This window comes from Sphaerodactylus townsendi, linkage group LG06, assembly GCF_021028975.2.
Source record: "Sphaerodactylus townsendi isolate TG3544 linkage group LG06, MPM_Stown_v2.3, whole genome shotgun sequence".
NCBI classification, from domain to species: domain Eukaryota; kingdom Metazoa; phylum Chordata; class Lepidosauria; order Squamata; family Sphaerodactylidae; genus Sphaerodactylus; species Sphaerodactylus townsendi.
In genome coordinates, this window is record NC_059430.1 from 132550876 (window position 1) to 132565577 (window position 14702).

General features: G+C 52.1%; 1 protein-coding gene across 1 annotated transcript in view; it reads left to right on the plus strand.

The window, feature by feature from the left end:
- LRFN1 (leucine rich repeat and fibronectin type III domain containing 1) overlaps positions 1-14702 on the plus strand; it is a 107406-nt gene that overhangs the window by 77439 nt on the left and 15265 nt on the right. The window contains exon 2 of the mRNA XM_048499307.1: positions 12121-13535. Coding sequence (XP_048355264.1) covers positions 12160-13535 — 1376 coding nt within the window. The 5' untranslated portion in view covers positions 12121-12159. The remainder of the gene's footprint in view (positions 1-12120; positions 13536-14702) is intronic.

The following is a 14702-nucleotide window of genomic DNA, read 5'->3' on the forward strand; positions in this document are numbered from 1 at the left end:
ACAGATGGCAGTGGTTACATATAGCAGGCTGGTTACATATATCTTTCAGGCAGCACTGATTTGTTACTTTAGGCCAGGGGTCCTCAAACTACAGCCCTCCAGATGTTCATGGACTACAATTCCCATCAGCCCCTGCCAGCATGGCCCAATGACAGGGCTGACGGGAATTGTAGTCCATGAACATCTGGAGGGCCGTAGTTTGAAGACCCCTGCTTTTAGGCAGTTTCATGAAGTGGGGAATGCATCTTAATCACATGGATAACATCTGCCTGGCACCAAGTGACCCACCGTCTGCTGCAGCACCAAGTTGACCAAGTGTGGTGGAGTCTCCTTCTGTGGGGGGTTTTAAACAGAGGCTGGATGGCCCACTGTCAGAAGTGCTTTGATTATTTGTTCCTGCATGCCAGGGTTGGACTTGATGGCCCTTGGAGTCTCTTCCAACTCTAGGTTTCTAGGGCTGTTTCTGCACACACAGAGAAGCGCCCCTCCACTGGCATGAATTGTGCCGGTGGAGGCTCAAGGACTGCTCGCACAGCAGCGTGCGAGCAGCCTCGACTTTCTCCCCAGATGGAGAGGTGGCTCCGCATGGAGCTGCCTCTCTGTTGGCCCCCTCCACTCACTGTCCCGTCCAGTGCTGCTGTGGAGGGGGAAAATGGTGTCTTCCCAGCGGTGTGGTTTGCATCATGATGGCGGGAAGATGGCACTTTTCAAAAACCTTGCTCGATGAGCGAGGTTTAAAGCACCGGCTTCACGGCACTCCGGGGCGGCCAGAACGGCACTGCTGCAAAGCAACAGCACCTCCTGTGCAAATGCTTCCCCAGGGACAGCGTTTTTGCCGTCCCTGGGGCGCTCTATTCCGCCCATGCGGAAAGGGCCTAGGATTCTATGATGATGGCCATGTGTGGCCTTACCCAGCCGGGCCTCTTGGGCCACTGACAGGGCTGCCAACTCTAGGTGGGGAAATTCCTGAAAAGTTGGGAGTGGACGCTGGGGAGGGTGGGGTTTGGGAAGAGCAGGGGCCCCAGCTGGGTATCGCCCAACACAGGAAGGGGTCTTGTCCTGAATCAGACCTGTTGGTCCATCAAGGCTCGCATTGTCTGCTCTGACAGCTGCTCTTCAGGCTCTCAGGCAGAGGAAGGTTCCTCCCACCACCTCCTGTCTGGCCTTTCCACTGCAGATGCTGCTGGGGATTGAACCGGGGCCCTTCCGCGTGCCAAGCAGAGGCTGAGCCACTGAGCCGCAGCAATCCTTCAGCCACGGCACCCACCTTGCAAAGCAGCAGTTTCCCCCACGGGAACTCATTCTGGGAGATCTCTTGCTGCCCCACCCCCACTCCTGGGATCTGCCACTTGATGTCACACCTGACCTTAGGTTTGTTCTTTATGGGAAGAAAGGAAGGAGGGAGAGAGAGAAGAGCTTGGATTTCTATCCCCCCTTTCTCTCCTGCAAGAGACTCAAAGGGGCTGACAATCTCCTTGCCCTTCCCCCCTCACAACAAACACCCTGGGAGGTAGGTGGGGCTGAGAGAGCTCAGAAGAACTGTGACTAGCCCAAGGTCACCCAGCTGGCGTGTGTGGGAGTGCACAGGCTAATCTGAATTCCCCAGGTAAGCCTCCACAGCTCAGGTGGCAGAGCTGGGAATCAAACCCGGTTACTCCAGATTAGAGTACACCTGCTCTTAACCACTTCACCACTGCTGCTCCAACATAGTTCATTGGGTTGGAGGGATCCCTTGAAAAGTCCCCGAATCGGAAGTGGTGGTGGAAAGGGGGTGGGGGCAGGGTTCCGGGGCCCTCTCCCCACCTGTCCTCCTTCATACCTGACTTGCCAGTGAAGCCCTGCAGTGTTGGCAAGAGTGGGTGGCCCGGGAGATGAAGGGGGGCAGGAACCGAGAGTGGGAAGCCCATGGCAGGTGGGGGCTTGCCTTGCCTACCCCCAGTCCTTGGGCTCCTCTGTAGAGCAGTACCAGCGTTTAGGACTGTAGGCTGGTCTCAGTAGATCTTGGAAGCTAAGCAGGAAACTTCCCTGGTTCCTACTTGGATGGGAGACTACCAAGGAAGTCCAGCATTGCCTGGTCCTGGATGGCCCAGGCTAACCACAAAGGGCTGTGCCGATGTCTCCTGCCTTTTGCCTGGGATGTGGGAACCTCTCTCTTCTCATTCCCACCCACCCCCCCACCCCCCACCCCCCCGCTGTGCTTCTGTTTTTCCACTTTGCTTCTCAGGCCTTATCTGCTCATTCAGCACCTGCTGTTGTAGCTCTGTCAGTCGTGTGGAACCTGGGTTGTTTTGACCCTGGTGGAGAGAGGCGATTTCTTCTTCCAGCTGACCGTGGGACTGGAGGGGTGCCATCCCCCACCCTGGGAACTGTTAGGCAGGGGTGAGGTGACGTGACATGGGGGATGACATGGGGTATAACGGTGGCTGAAATATGGCTGTGCTTGGTTCTAGCACTAGACATCTAAATTCCTGATGCTGTTTCATAATAAAGAAACCAACTGAATACAGAGCCTTGTTTATTGAACAGTCCAGGGGGCAGGACAGCTGGCCGGCCAAGGCTAGCCTGACCCCACCAAGTCTGGGAAGCGAAGCAGGAGTGCGCCTTTGGATGGGAGAACACCAGGGAACTAGGATTACTCTACAGGACTTCAGTAACAAGTGCCAGATTGCAAGCAGACATTTCTCTGACTAGCCCACCTCAGCAAGAGCTTCTCCATTCCGTCTGGGGTCCCCACTCCCCTCCACATCCTGGGCATGGGCAAAATGGCATCACGGCTTGGATGTGGGTTCCCTTCTGTGTTGCTGATGCCCTAAATCGCATTTCAGGCCCACGGGCAAAGCACATACATGCCCATGGGGTTGCAGAGGTGACCATGATACCAAATCAGAGATGAATGCCGCTGTCCACTTGTCATCATAAAAACTAACATTTAATATTGTTCACTGTCTTTAGTAAAACACAAGCTAAACGTGCACTTTCCAATAACAAATATTTATAGTTCAGCTTAGTATAGTATTTATCAATTGACAGCAAGTCACAACATACCCAGAGTAGCATGGGGCCCCTATGCCCGGGGGGCAACTGTCCAGCGGACCCAGGCCCTGGCTGCTGACCAGAAGGGATTCAAACCCCTAATGGAGCACCAGTACCCTCCTCCCAGTGCCACCTGGGGCGGGCGCTTGAGTGTCTGGGCTGGAGAACCAGCCCTGCTTGGGAAATCTGCCTGGCCAGCTCATCCTTTCCTGGGCCCACCCCCTCCCTGCCTGCATTCAGCTGAGGGGAGGGGGACGCAGAGAGCCGAGTGGCCGCCTTTTGCCGCATCTCCATGTCGGCCTCCCCAGGGGACTGAGTCAGCAGGCTGCCAGCACGCTCCTGCAAGCTCCAGCTAGAGAGAACACCAGTCAGCCCCCTCCCCCAAGTCCAGCAAAGGAAGCCCCTTTTTGAGTACCAAGATGGGGCAAAGTGAAATGGGGGGCGGGGGGTAGGTGCTGCGTGGTAGAGCCAGCGTGGTGTAGTGGTTAAGAGCAGGTGCACTCTAACCTGGACAACCGGGTTTGATTCCCCACCCTACCCCATGAGCTGTGGAGGCTTATCTGGTGAACCAGATTACCTTGTGCACTCTAACACATGCCAGCTGGGTGACCTTGGGCTAGTCACAGTTCTCTCTAAACTCTCTCAGTCCCATTCACCTCACAGGGTGTTTGTTGGGGGAGGGGAGAGAAAGGAAAGGAGATTGTAAGCCCCTTTGAGTCTTCTTACAGGATAGAAAAGGGGGATATAATCCAAACTCCTCCTCCTCTTCTTCTCCTTCTCCTTCTCCTTCTCTTCTTCTCCTTCTCTTCTTCTCCTCCTTCTTCTCCTTCTCCTTCTCCTTCTTCTTCTTCTCCTTCTCCTTCTTCTCCTCCTTCTCCTTCTCCTTCTTCTCCTTCTCCTTCTTCTCCTTCTCTGTCTCCTCCTTCTCCTTCTCCTCCTTCTCCTTCTTCTTCCTTCTCCTTCTCCTTCTCCTTCTTCTCCTTCTTCTCCTTCTCCTTCTCCTTCTTCTCCTTCTCCGTCTCCTTCTTCTCCTTCTCCTTCTCCTTCTCCTTCTTCTCCTTCTTCTCCTTCTCCTTCTTCTTCTCCTTCTTCTCCTTCTCCTTCTTCTTCTTCTCCTTCTCCTCCTTCTCCTTCTTCTTCTCCTTCTCCTTCTCCTTCTTCTTCTTCTTCTTCTTCCTTCTCCTTCTCCTTCTTCTTCTTCTCCTTCTTCTCCTTCTCCTTCTTCTCCTTCTCCTTCTCCTTCTTCTCCTTCTCCTTCTCCTTCTTCTCCTTCTCCTTCTTCTCCTTCTTCTCCTTTTTCTTCTTCACTATGCACTTCATCCAAAAGATTCAGAGGAAAGCAATATTTGGATTCTGATTTTGAGCCCAGAGGTGAATACACATGAAACTCCCTTCTGCTGAATCATATCCTTGGTCCATTTTGGCCAGTATTTCCTATTCTGACTTGGCAGCCGTGCTCCGGGGTCTCAGACAGAGGTATTTCTTTCCCATCACCTCCTTTCAACTAAGGCATTTTGAGCTCTTAGAAGGCTGTCCAAAGACCTGTACGACATGTTTTTTCCATCAAAGATTTTGTCCTTTCTGTATGAATAGAACGGAAAACCATAGTGCCATCTTAAAGAGAGTTATACCCCTTCTAAAACCATTGACTTTGATGAATTTAGAAGAGTTTGACTCTGTTCAGGCCTGAACTGTGAGAGGCAGCTGCTTGATTTGTACTCTGATGTTTGGCACAACACAGCCTAGCTGCCACTTCACCTTAGCGCAGGGGTGTCCGACTCTGGCGCTTCCGATGTTCATGGACTACAATTCTCACCAGCCCCTGCTAGCATGCCCAGTGCAGCGGCTGATGGGAATTGTAGTCCATGAACATCTGAAGCGCCAGAATTGGACACCTCTGCCTTAGTGTTTCTAGTTTTTATCTATCTACCTACCTGTGTATTTCCAGGATCTAAAGGAAATTATAGTGATTTTATACGAAGAATAAAAGTATTTTCTCCAAAAGATCACCACCAGTATGATGAGGGAAGGTCTAAGGAAGGTCTAAAGGCCCATTAAAAAACATTGAATTACAAAGAGGTAGAATATTTTAAGAATGTTTGTTGTGGTTACTATTTCATACTGCAGAATAGTTATATCAATGCAGTTTCTAAATCAATCAATCAATCAAACAAACAAACAAACAAACAAACAAATATGGCTTAAGCAGTCCCTCCCCTTAAAGAAAGGAATTTGTGACTTTGGCATGTGTATCTAGTACCAAAAACTGTTTAATTGACTGTTGTCCCTCAGTGAGTTGGCTGGAACTGAAAAATGCAGATCTCTCCCTCTTTCCCCTAAATAGCTATTTTGTTCAGTACTTTCCCCTATTTGTTCAGTACTTTCCAAGCAGGTTTTTGTGCATGGGATGTGTGATCGCCAGGGGCATGAGCTGTGATGTGCTGGTGATTTGGGGTGACCAAGTGCAAAAATCAGGAGGATCTGTGTGTTTTAACCACATTTTTGTGCCACTATAGTGCCATGGAGCATGGGATACAGGATTATTGTGTTCAGACATGTGTCTAGGGGTATGAGCTGTGAAGTGCAGTTGATTTTGGGGTGGAAAAATCATGAGGATCCATGAGGATCCATTTTTTTCAAGCAGGTTTTTGCACCACTGCAGCACCACAAAGCGTGGGATGCGTGGTTGTTTTGGTGCTGCCTGTAGACTAAGATGTTCGATATAGTTTCATGGAGATTTCATTTCATTCCAATGCAAAACTCATGAGCTGTTTAAAAATCATGAGGATCTGTTTAAAATAATCTGGATCCAGCTTTTACCCAGATTTGTAAATTGGGGCATGTTCTATAATGTGATGACCGGGTGCAAAAAAACCTTTGTTTGGTCATGGTGGGAGAGGGTGGCCACCCATACAGGTGGGGGGTGGGGGGCGGGGAGTGGGAAACTCAGATTTTCCCACAGGCTCCATTTTCCATAGCTACGCCTCTGGGAGTGGTGCTATTGCAAGTCTTGTAAGAGAGAGGAAACCATATCAGGATACCTGGGAGGAGCATTGGCCGGGGTTGATGAAACCAGGGGCGGTTCGGACTGAGCGTGAGTTTGGGACCGGGTGACTGCAAGACCCAATTGTGATGGAGAAAGCACAGTACGTGGAATGGCACATAAAGAGGTATCCGCCCCTGAGGAAGGCGGGAGAGCGCGTCTGCTAATCGGTTGGTTTTCCTGGGGGAAAAATGCACTGTAAACTGGAACTGGGAAAAGAAACCAGCCCACCGCAATTGCGTAGCCGACATTTTACTGGGGGTGGACAGAACTGGCAGGTTCTTATGATCCGACCAAACTTGGAAAGGGCGGGCAGCACCCTCTAACCAATGGCGCCAAGTGCTCGTCCTCCTCGCATGACGGGCCGGCCCCAGGAGGATCAAGTATTTCCACTGGTTCATCCTCCCCGAACACTCCATGGGGAAACGAGTCTGGGTGTGAAGTGCCCAGATTCACCAACTGATCCCATTCCACTTCCTCATCGAGCCAAGGCTTTTGAGACTCCCCTCGGGTTGATTTGGTTTCACCCGAATCACATGGTTCTAGGGAAGAGCCGCCCGGTGCTGTGTAGGTAGGTTCCAGTAGCCATAGGTCTCCCTCAAAGCACGCATGATCAAAGAAATCATGTCAAGCTAACTTCCGCGAGTGAGTAAATTCATGGATAGCAGAAAGACCAATCTCCTCAGTTACCATTGTCATAACGGGTTTGTAATTCATCTGGCGGCGGGTGGTGAAATGCATCGCTGCCGGTTCACAGTCCATGGCAGCTCCTCCACCCATGTCACATTGGTCCCGGGTCAGGGAAAGACAGCATGCTGACAGGGTTCTGCAGATCGCCATCAGAGTTGCCTGTTCAACCTGCTCCTGCAACCCGAGGAAAGTAACACTCTGGCTGAGATGAGGTCAGGACAGCGCAACCAACGACAGAGGCTCTGGTTCTTGATCCAACTCCTGATCAGTCTCCTCTGCATGAACCAGGGCAGAGGGAGGTTGGGCAGGACCCTCTATGGGGGTCTCCGTCCTAGCCTCATATTCATAGTTAAGCAGGGATTTTATCAGGATCCTTGGAGGTGAGACCATGGCGAGACATCATGTAACCTTGTACTTCATGTCAAAAGTTACACTGAGAGGGTAGAACTAGCAAAGTCCAGGCAAAAGTAACCGTTTTCAGTTCTTTATTGTACTGGCAGTCATAGTCGAATACAGGCGATGCGAGTTTTAAAAGACTCAGAACTTTGATAATAGTTTTAATACAGTAGCAAACCCCTTTCCCGCCACAGAATAATCAACAATGCATAGTTTCACACAGTCGAGCTGAGATAACATAAAAGCAGACCAGGCGGACGAGAGCCAGAACCGACAGGCAGGAAGAAATCCAAGGACAGAACACACACCAACGTCATCCTGACACCCGACCTAAGCCGAAAGCATGGGGCGCGGTCCTATACTAATGGGGCTTGCGTGAGAGAACTTGCAGACAAATCGGGATCCCAGTGATCAAGATGTGCCCTGGATACTACTAGCATTTGCAAAAGATTATATTTCCATGTTCTCAGGGAAGTGCAAAAACGCCTCGCTCTGCGTACACCCTGGCAATTATATCAGATGTCATTTCAGCTCTAGGATCCTTAGCACGTTTACTTTGGAGTAAGTTCCACTGAATTCAAAGCCTGCACAGGAGGATCCAGAGGTGTGGTCTGGGTTTTCACCGCCATGCAAGTCAATTCCAATCATGTTTATGGCGAGAAAAGGTCCAGTTATTTAAAGGGATTCACTCTCGAGAAAGCTCATAGAATTGAACCAGAGAAAGCAAGCTGTAGGCTGAATCCAAACCGCGAGGGGTGGGGAGTAAATGGAAGCTTGTGTAGCTCTTCTGCCAGCCCATGGCTTATTTACTTATGAGTAAACTCTGCTGAGTACAGTAGTACTCACTTGGGGAGGACTAGTGTCCCAGCTGTTGGGCTGGAAAGAGAACATAAGAACATAAGAACAAGCCAGCTGGATCAGACCAGAGTCCATCTAGTCCAGCTCTCTGCTACCCACAGTGGCCCACCAGGTGCCTTTGGGAGCTCACCTGCAGGAGGTGAAAGCAATGGCCTTCTGCGGCTGTTGCTCCCGATCACCTGGTCTGTTAAGGCATTTGCAATCTCAGATCAAAGAGGATCAAGATTGGGAGCCATAAATCGACCTTCTCCTCCATAAAATCTGTCCAGAAGCCCCTTTTAAAGCTATCCAGGTTAGTGGCCATCACCACCTCCTGTGGCAGCATATTCCAAACACCAATCACACGCTAGCGTGAAAGAAGTAAGGTTTCCCTTTACTATTAGTCCTAATTCTTCCCCCCAGCATTTTCAATGAATGCCCCCTGGTTCTAGTATTGTGAGAAAGAGAGAAAAATGTCTCTCTGTCAACATTTTCTACCCCATGCATAATTTTATAGACTTCAATCATATCCCCCCCTCAGACATCTTCTTCTCTCCAAACTAAAGAGGTCCCAAACGCTGGAAGCCTCTCCTCCATAAGGGAAGTGGTGCTCCAGCCCCTCAATCATCCCCCCCCTCGCTTGCGCTCCTTCTCTGTACTTTTTCTATCTCTCTTTCTAATATTCCTTTTTTGAGATGTGGCCGACCAGAACTGAACACATAGTACTCCAAGTCAAGCGGGTCGCATTCTACGGCTTTATATATAAGGGGCATGACATATCCTTGCAGTTTCTATTATCAACTCCTCTTTCCTAATTATCCCCAGCATAGAGGTTTCTGCCTTTTTCACAGCTGCCCATGCATTGAGTTGACATTCCCATGGAACTATCAACTAAGACGCCTAAATCCCTTTCCTGGTTCTGTGACTGATAGCACTGGACCACTGGCGTTCCTAAGCCTAGCGACATGGGGTTACCCTTGGTCCCCAGGCGCATCGGGATTGAGGCCTTCTACGTGGGGGGCGCAATAAACATCCCTCCCTACACAGCTAGGGATTGAGTAAGCCCTAGGAGCAGGCACTGAAGCAGCCGACTGCATCGTTCCAGTGCCTGTCGTAGCCCACGCCCACTCTGTATCGGGTGGCCTGGAGAGTGTCCAGGGGCGTGAGGAGAAGTCCCACTTGGGCTCCCAGGAGCAGGACTGGGGAGCCTCCGCCTCCCCTCCCTCTAACCCAGCATGTCCTTATTTGCCTTTTGGAAATTAAGTGTGGCATGACTCAGAAGCTTCCTTCTCCCCAGCAGCAAGGCAGCACAGTGGAAAAGGCAAGCTGAGCAGGGAGCCCAACAGCAGCAGCAGCAGAGACTGAGAAGATGATGCTGGCAGCGCTTGCTTGGTAAACCTTCAGATGGGGGGGGTGACTTGTGAGATTTACATGCGCTTAAACGATTAGAATTCCCCTTGCACTGGCTTGGAGCTGTTTCTCAGGCTAACAACCTACCTCATAGGGTTGGTGTGAGGACACAATTAGGAAAGAGAGTTGGTGGGGAGAAAGCCATGTGTATGTTTTGCTGGTGGTGGGAGGTGTTTTGTGAGCACTGGTGCAAAAAAATCATTGTTTGAGGTAATGATTTGTGGGGGGAGAGGTGTGGTCGGTCCATACCTGGGGTGGGGGTGGGGGGGGCACCAAACTCAGATTTTGTCCCCGGGCTCCAGTTTGCCTAGATTCGCCCCTGGCACTGACCCCTGTAGCGTGTATGTGAAGTTTGGATTTTTTGCCCCTATGTGCATCACTTTGCATTTTGCTACATTGAACTGCATTTGCCATTTCTGAGCCCACTCACCTAATTTATCAAGGGCCGCTTGGAGCTCTTCGCAATCCTTTGTGGTTCTCACCACCCTACATAATTTGGTATCAAGAGGGGCTGGCGTGGGCTCTCCTTCTCGCCCAGAAGCCACCAGAGAAACTGGCATCTTTGCTGCTGGGATGGGGAGTGGGGCTTACTTGTGAGTAAGCAGGGCTTACTTGTGAATAAACAGTGGTCCACGTGGGGGTGGGGCCCAGAGGGGGGTTTGCCTCTGGGCGCCATTTGGCCCCGTACAGCTGCCCCGCTCTCTCCTTGCCTTGTCTCCTGACATCCCAGTGAGTCTGGGGAGGAGTGGCTTCTTTCTCTGGGGGATGGGGTGCGGTGTGTGGGGCAAGTCCAGGGCTTGGACCGGGCTGGACAATGGGATTTGAAGTGTGTGTTATGTGAGCTGGATATAATTGTATGCCGGGCTGGATGTGACCTTGAGTTTGACACATGTGCTCTAGAGTGTATTTACATGTCTTGCGGTTTACATGTGAAGCACAGGTATCTTTGGGATAGACAGTGTCAGACTAACCTACCTCACTGCACCAAACTATGGAGGGGTGAACTTTGAAAGCCGCCTCCAGCTCCTCAGAAGGAGTCTGATGTAAGTCAGGTTTACTCAGAAGTAAGTCCCACACACCCCCCCCCTTCACTCTTTTTAAAAAATCCATTTCACCGCAAATTTCAGGGAACTTCCACAGCCACAATTCCCAGACCTCTTCTGTCTAAAATGTATGCAATCGATTACCTCTTGTCAAATATTCTATAGACACACACACGGCTTTTACAATGGCAAAAGAACGTGGGCACGAAACTGCGTGCCAAAAACAAGATGAGGGTGCAGTTCGGTTCCCGCCACAACACAATAGCCAATCAGAAAAAAGGTGGATAAGCAGGGATGCTGTGCGTATGCGCTTACGTGCTCATGTTAGCACATTAGCACATTTTTTGGTGCAAAACGAAAAAAGTCCCCGCCCCAACGCAGCACGACAGCCAATCAGGATAGACCCGCCAAGCTGATCTGTGGGGAATGGGGAGTCTAGCATTGTTTGGATCCGTCTGTGGGGAGTCTAGCATTGTTTGGATCAGTGATAGACATAGATGTCTTCACTAAATAACGGCCCCAGAATCAACTGGGCCATAATTGCAACAGGGGGCAGAGCACATGGTGAGCTCTGGAGCAGTGAGCATGCGTGTCCTGGGCCAGCCGTGCAGCTGAGCCACACCCGGCCTGATCATGTGATGCGCACGAGTGTTAGGGGTGGAGAACACTCCCTATATATTAGGCAGCATGTGGTTGCTCCGGCTTTCTTTGACGCCTGGAGCAAACTGACCCACCCACCCTCCCTATTTGGGCAAGGTTGTATGCTGCGCTCACTTTGTCGCAGCCTTGGCGGTTTGGGCAGAGGAGCACATCTTTAGGGGGAGGCTGAGCTTGCGCGCCGGTCCTCCCCTTGGGTGGGGGCCTCCATAAGAGGCTTGGGGTGGGGAGGGCTCATGGCGCATGCTGCGGAAGCCTCTGCAATTCGAGCCTGACACTCCAGCAGGAAGGGGGCCACAGCAGGCGGGCAGCCAGGTGGCCCAGTACCTCCTGTCCTTCCCAATATGGACTGGGATGTGGTGCTGGGGTCAGCCAGGGATGCTGACCGGCCACAAAATGGATGCGCTCCTCTTGCTTGCCCAGCTTCTGCCTCAATCAAGGGCTGCGGCCCAATTTAATTCCAAGATGTGTCCTGTGGTTATTCACCAGACAGAACCTCTGCACATCTGGGCGCAAAAACATGCTGCAGAGGGAGAATCCGTGATGAAAAGGTTCCGATTCTTTGGAAACCTGGATGTATCTGCATTTAATTTGAAGTGGGGATTCAACCTGCAACTTATGAATGTTCTTTTCCTTCCCTGTGGGTAAATGCTGCAGAGACTGGCAGGTGTTGCCCTATTCAGGTAATGGTGGGGAAATACTTACTGCCTGCCTGCCTACAACTTTCCCTGCTCCCCACCACAGGAAAGGGTAAATAGGTACAGACACTGAGAGGCTCTCAGACAGTACGGCAGGGGTGTCCAACTCTGGAGTTTCACCTGTTCATGGACTACAATCCCATTCAGCCCCTTGGTGTGATGTCCTTTTGGCCATGCCAGCAGGGGCTGATGGGAATGGTAGTCCATGAACATCTGAAGCTCCAGAGTTGGACACCCCTGCAATATGGGAACAGAGAGGGGAGGCTCTCCTGGCCAAGGCCAATTACTTGCTGACTGACATTTTCCATCTCCTCCCCTCAGGGCCTGAGCAGGGACGGTGTGTGCCAGTACCATGGAAAAGCTCTTCCTGCCTCTCCTGATGCTTGGCACCATGGCAAAAGCACAGCACTGCCCCGGCCGTTGCATCTGCCAGAACATCTCCCCCACGCTGACCATGCTGTGTGCCAAGACGGGCCTGCTCTTTGTCCCGCTCACCATTGACCGGCGCACAGTGGAGCTCCGCCTGACTGACAACTTCATCACTATCATCCGCCGCAAGGACTTCTCCAACATGACCAACCTGGTGCACCTCACCCTCTCACGCAACACCATCAGCCAGATCTTGCCCTTCGCCTTCTCCGACCTGCGTGCCTTACGAGCCCTGCATATGAACAGCAACCGCTTGGCCATCCTCAAGAACGAGCACTTCCGAGGACTCAGCAACCTGCGGCACCTCATCCTCGGGAACAACCAAATCAGCCACATCGAGCCTTCCGCCTTCGACGAGTTCCTCTCCACTGTGGAAGACCTGGACCTCTCCTACAACAACCTGGAGATGCTGCCCTGGGAGGCCATTGGCCAGATGGTGAGCCTCAACACCTTGACGCTGGACCACAACCTCATCGACCACATTGCCGAGGGCACCTTTTCCCAACTCCACAAGCTGGTGAGGTTGGACATGACGTCCAACCGGCTGCAGAAGCTGCCCCCGGACAACCTCTTCCTGAGAGCACAAGTCCTGGCCAACGCTCGCGGGACTCACCCGTCCACCTTGACCATCAGCTTTGGAGGGAACCCGCTGCATTGCAACTGTGAGCTCCTCTGGCTCCGGAGGCTCACCAGGGAAGACGACTTGGAGACTTGTGCCTCCCCGGAGCACTTGATGGACAAGTATTTCTGGTCCATCCCCGAGGAAGAGTTCATCTGCGAGCCGCCGCTCATCACCCGCCAGTATTCCTCCAAGGCATTCATCATGGAGGGCCAAGGGGTGAGCCTCAAGTGCAAAGCAGTGGGGGATCCGGAGCCTTCCATCCACTGGATTGCCCCCGATGGCAAGTTGATCCACAACACCACCCGCACAATGGTCTTCGACAACGGCACGCTGGAGGTTCTCATCACCACCTTGAAGGACAACGGCATCTTCACCTGCATCGCCTCCAACGCTGCCGGAGAAGCCACAGCCCCCGTGGAGATCTGCATTGTCCCGCTGCCTCTGCTGGTCAACAACACAGGCCACATGAAAGAACCCGACCCCGGCTCATCGGACATCACCACCTCCGCCAAATCTGGAGCCAATGACACGAAGAACCACCTGGACAAGAAGATTGTAGCGGCCGATCTGACGTCCACCTCTGTGGTCATCCACTGGCCTTCGGAGCGGCACATCCCCGGCATCCGCATGTACCAGATCCAGTACAACAGCAGCCTGGATGACTCTCTGGTTTACAGGTGAGCGGGATGCGATTCTGGCATCTGGTTATGTGTCTGATGTGCATTAGTGCTCCTTGGCATGTGTGGCCAAAGGTATCGACAATGGCTGGGTGTGTTTTTTGCGTGTGTGTAAACAATTCCACTTCTCCTATTGGCCATGGACCTTTCTCAAAGCCTTGCCCCCCACCCTGGACTCAAAAATGGGAAGTACAAGGTTGCCATCTTGACAGTCCCCTGCCCCATCCATTGAGGCAGGTTGGGGGAAGGTTACCAACTCTGGGTTGGGAAATTCGTGGAGATTTGAGGGTGGAGTCTGAGGAGGGAGGGGTTTGGGGAAGATCCCAGTAGGGCATCATGCCACAGACTCCACCTTCTGAAGCTGCCATTTCCTCCAGGGGAGCTGATCTTGGCACACCCTGTTCAGAATAAAGATGGCGGGAGATCTGTGACTTCATCCCGCCCCTTCCTGGACTGTCTTTGTTCTAGAATGTTCCGATTGGGTCCTGGTGCTTTGGGGGCAGAACTACGTAAGCACTAGGACCCAAGCAGACATTCTGGAACAAAGAAGGGCCAGGAAATGGTGGAGGAAGTCACAGATCTCCTGCTATCTTCATCCTGAACAGGGTATACCATGCACTGAGACATCTCTGATCACACCTGTTTTCTTCCTCAGTGGGGACCTGGCAGAAAGGGACTCCTGATAGCAACTGGGTATCCTCTGTTATATTTTCTCTGAAAGGCTCAAAGCAAAACAAGAAACCCCACAGCAAACAGTGGAGTGGAGAGCTGGCCCAGCCTCCCTTCCCTGCACAGCCCTAAGCCAGACAGAGGGAACACAAGCCTGGAACTGGCATTTCACGGGTGGAGCAAAGACCCTGGCCTCTCTGTTGGAGTGTGGTGTGTGGGGGGTGGTCAGGCTCTAGATCTGCCACTCCATGGTTGTGACTCTGGTGCTCCAAGGAGAAGGCTCTGGCCTCCCCAGTGGCCTCCCCTGGCCCTGGCCCCCCCTCTCAGGAAGTGCCACTTCCTTGGGGTCTCTCTTGGGGTCTGCTCATGTCAACTTTCTGATTGGCAGCAGCTCTCCATTGCTCTCAGGTGGAGGTCTTTCACTTCACCTTCGACCTATTTAGCTGGCCCTTTTTAGCTGGAGATGCCGGGGGTTGAACCGAGGACCTTTTGCTGCAA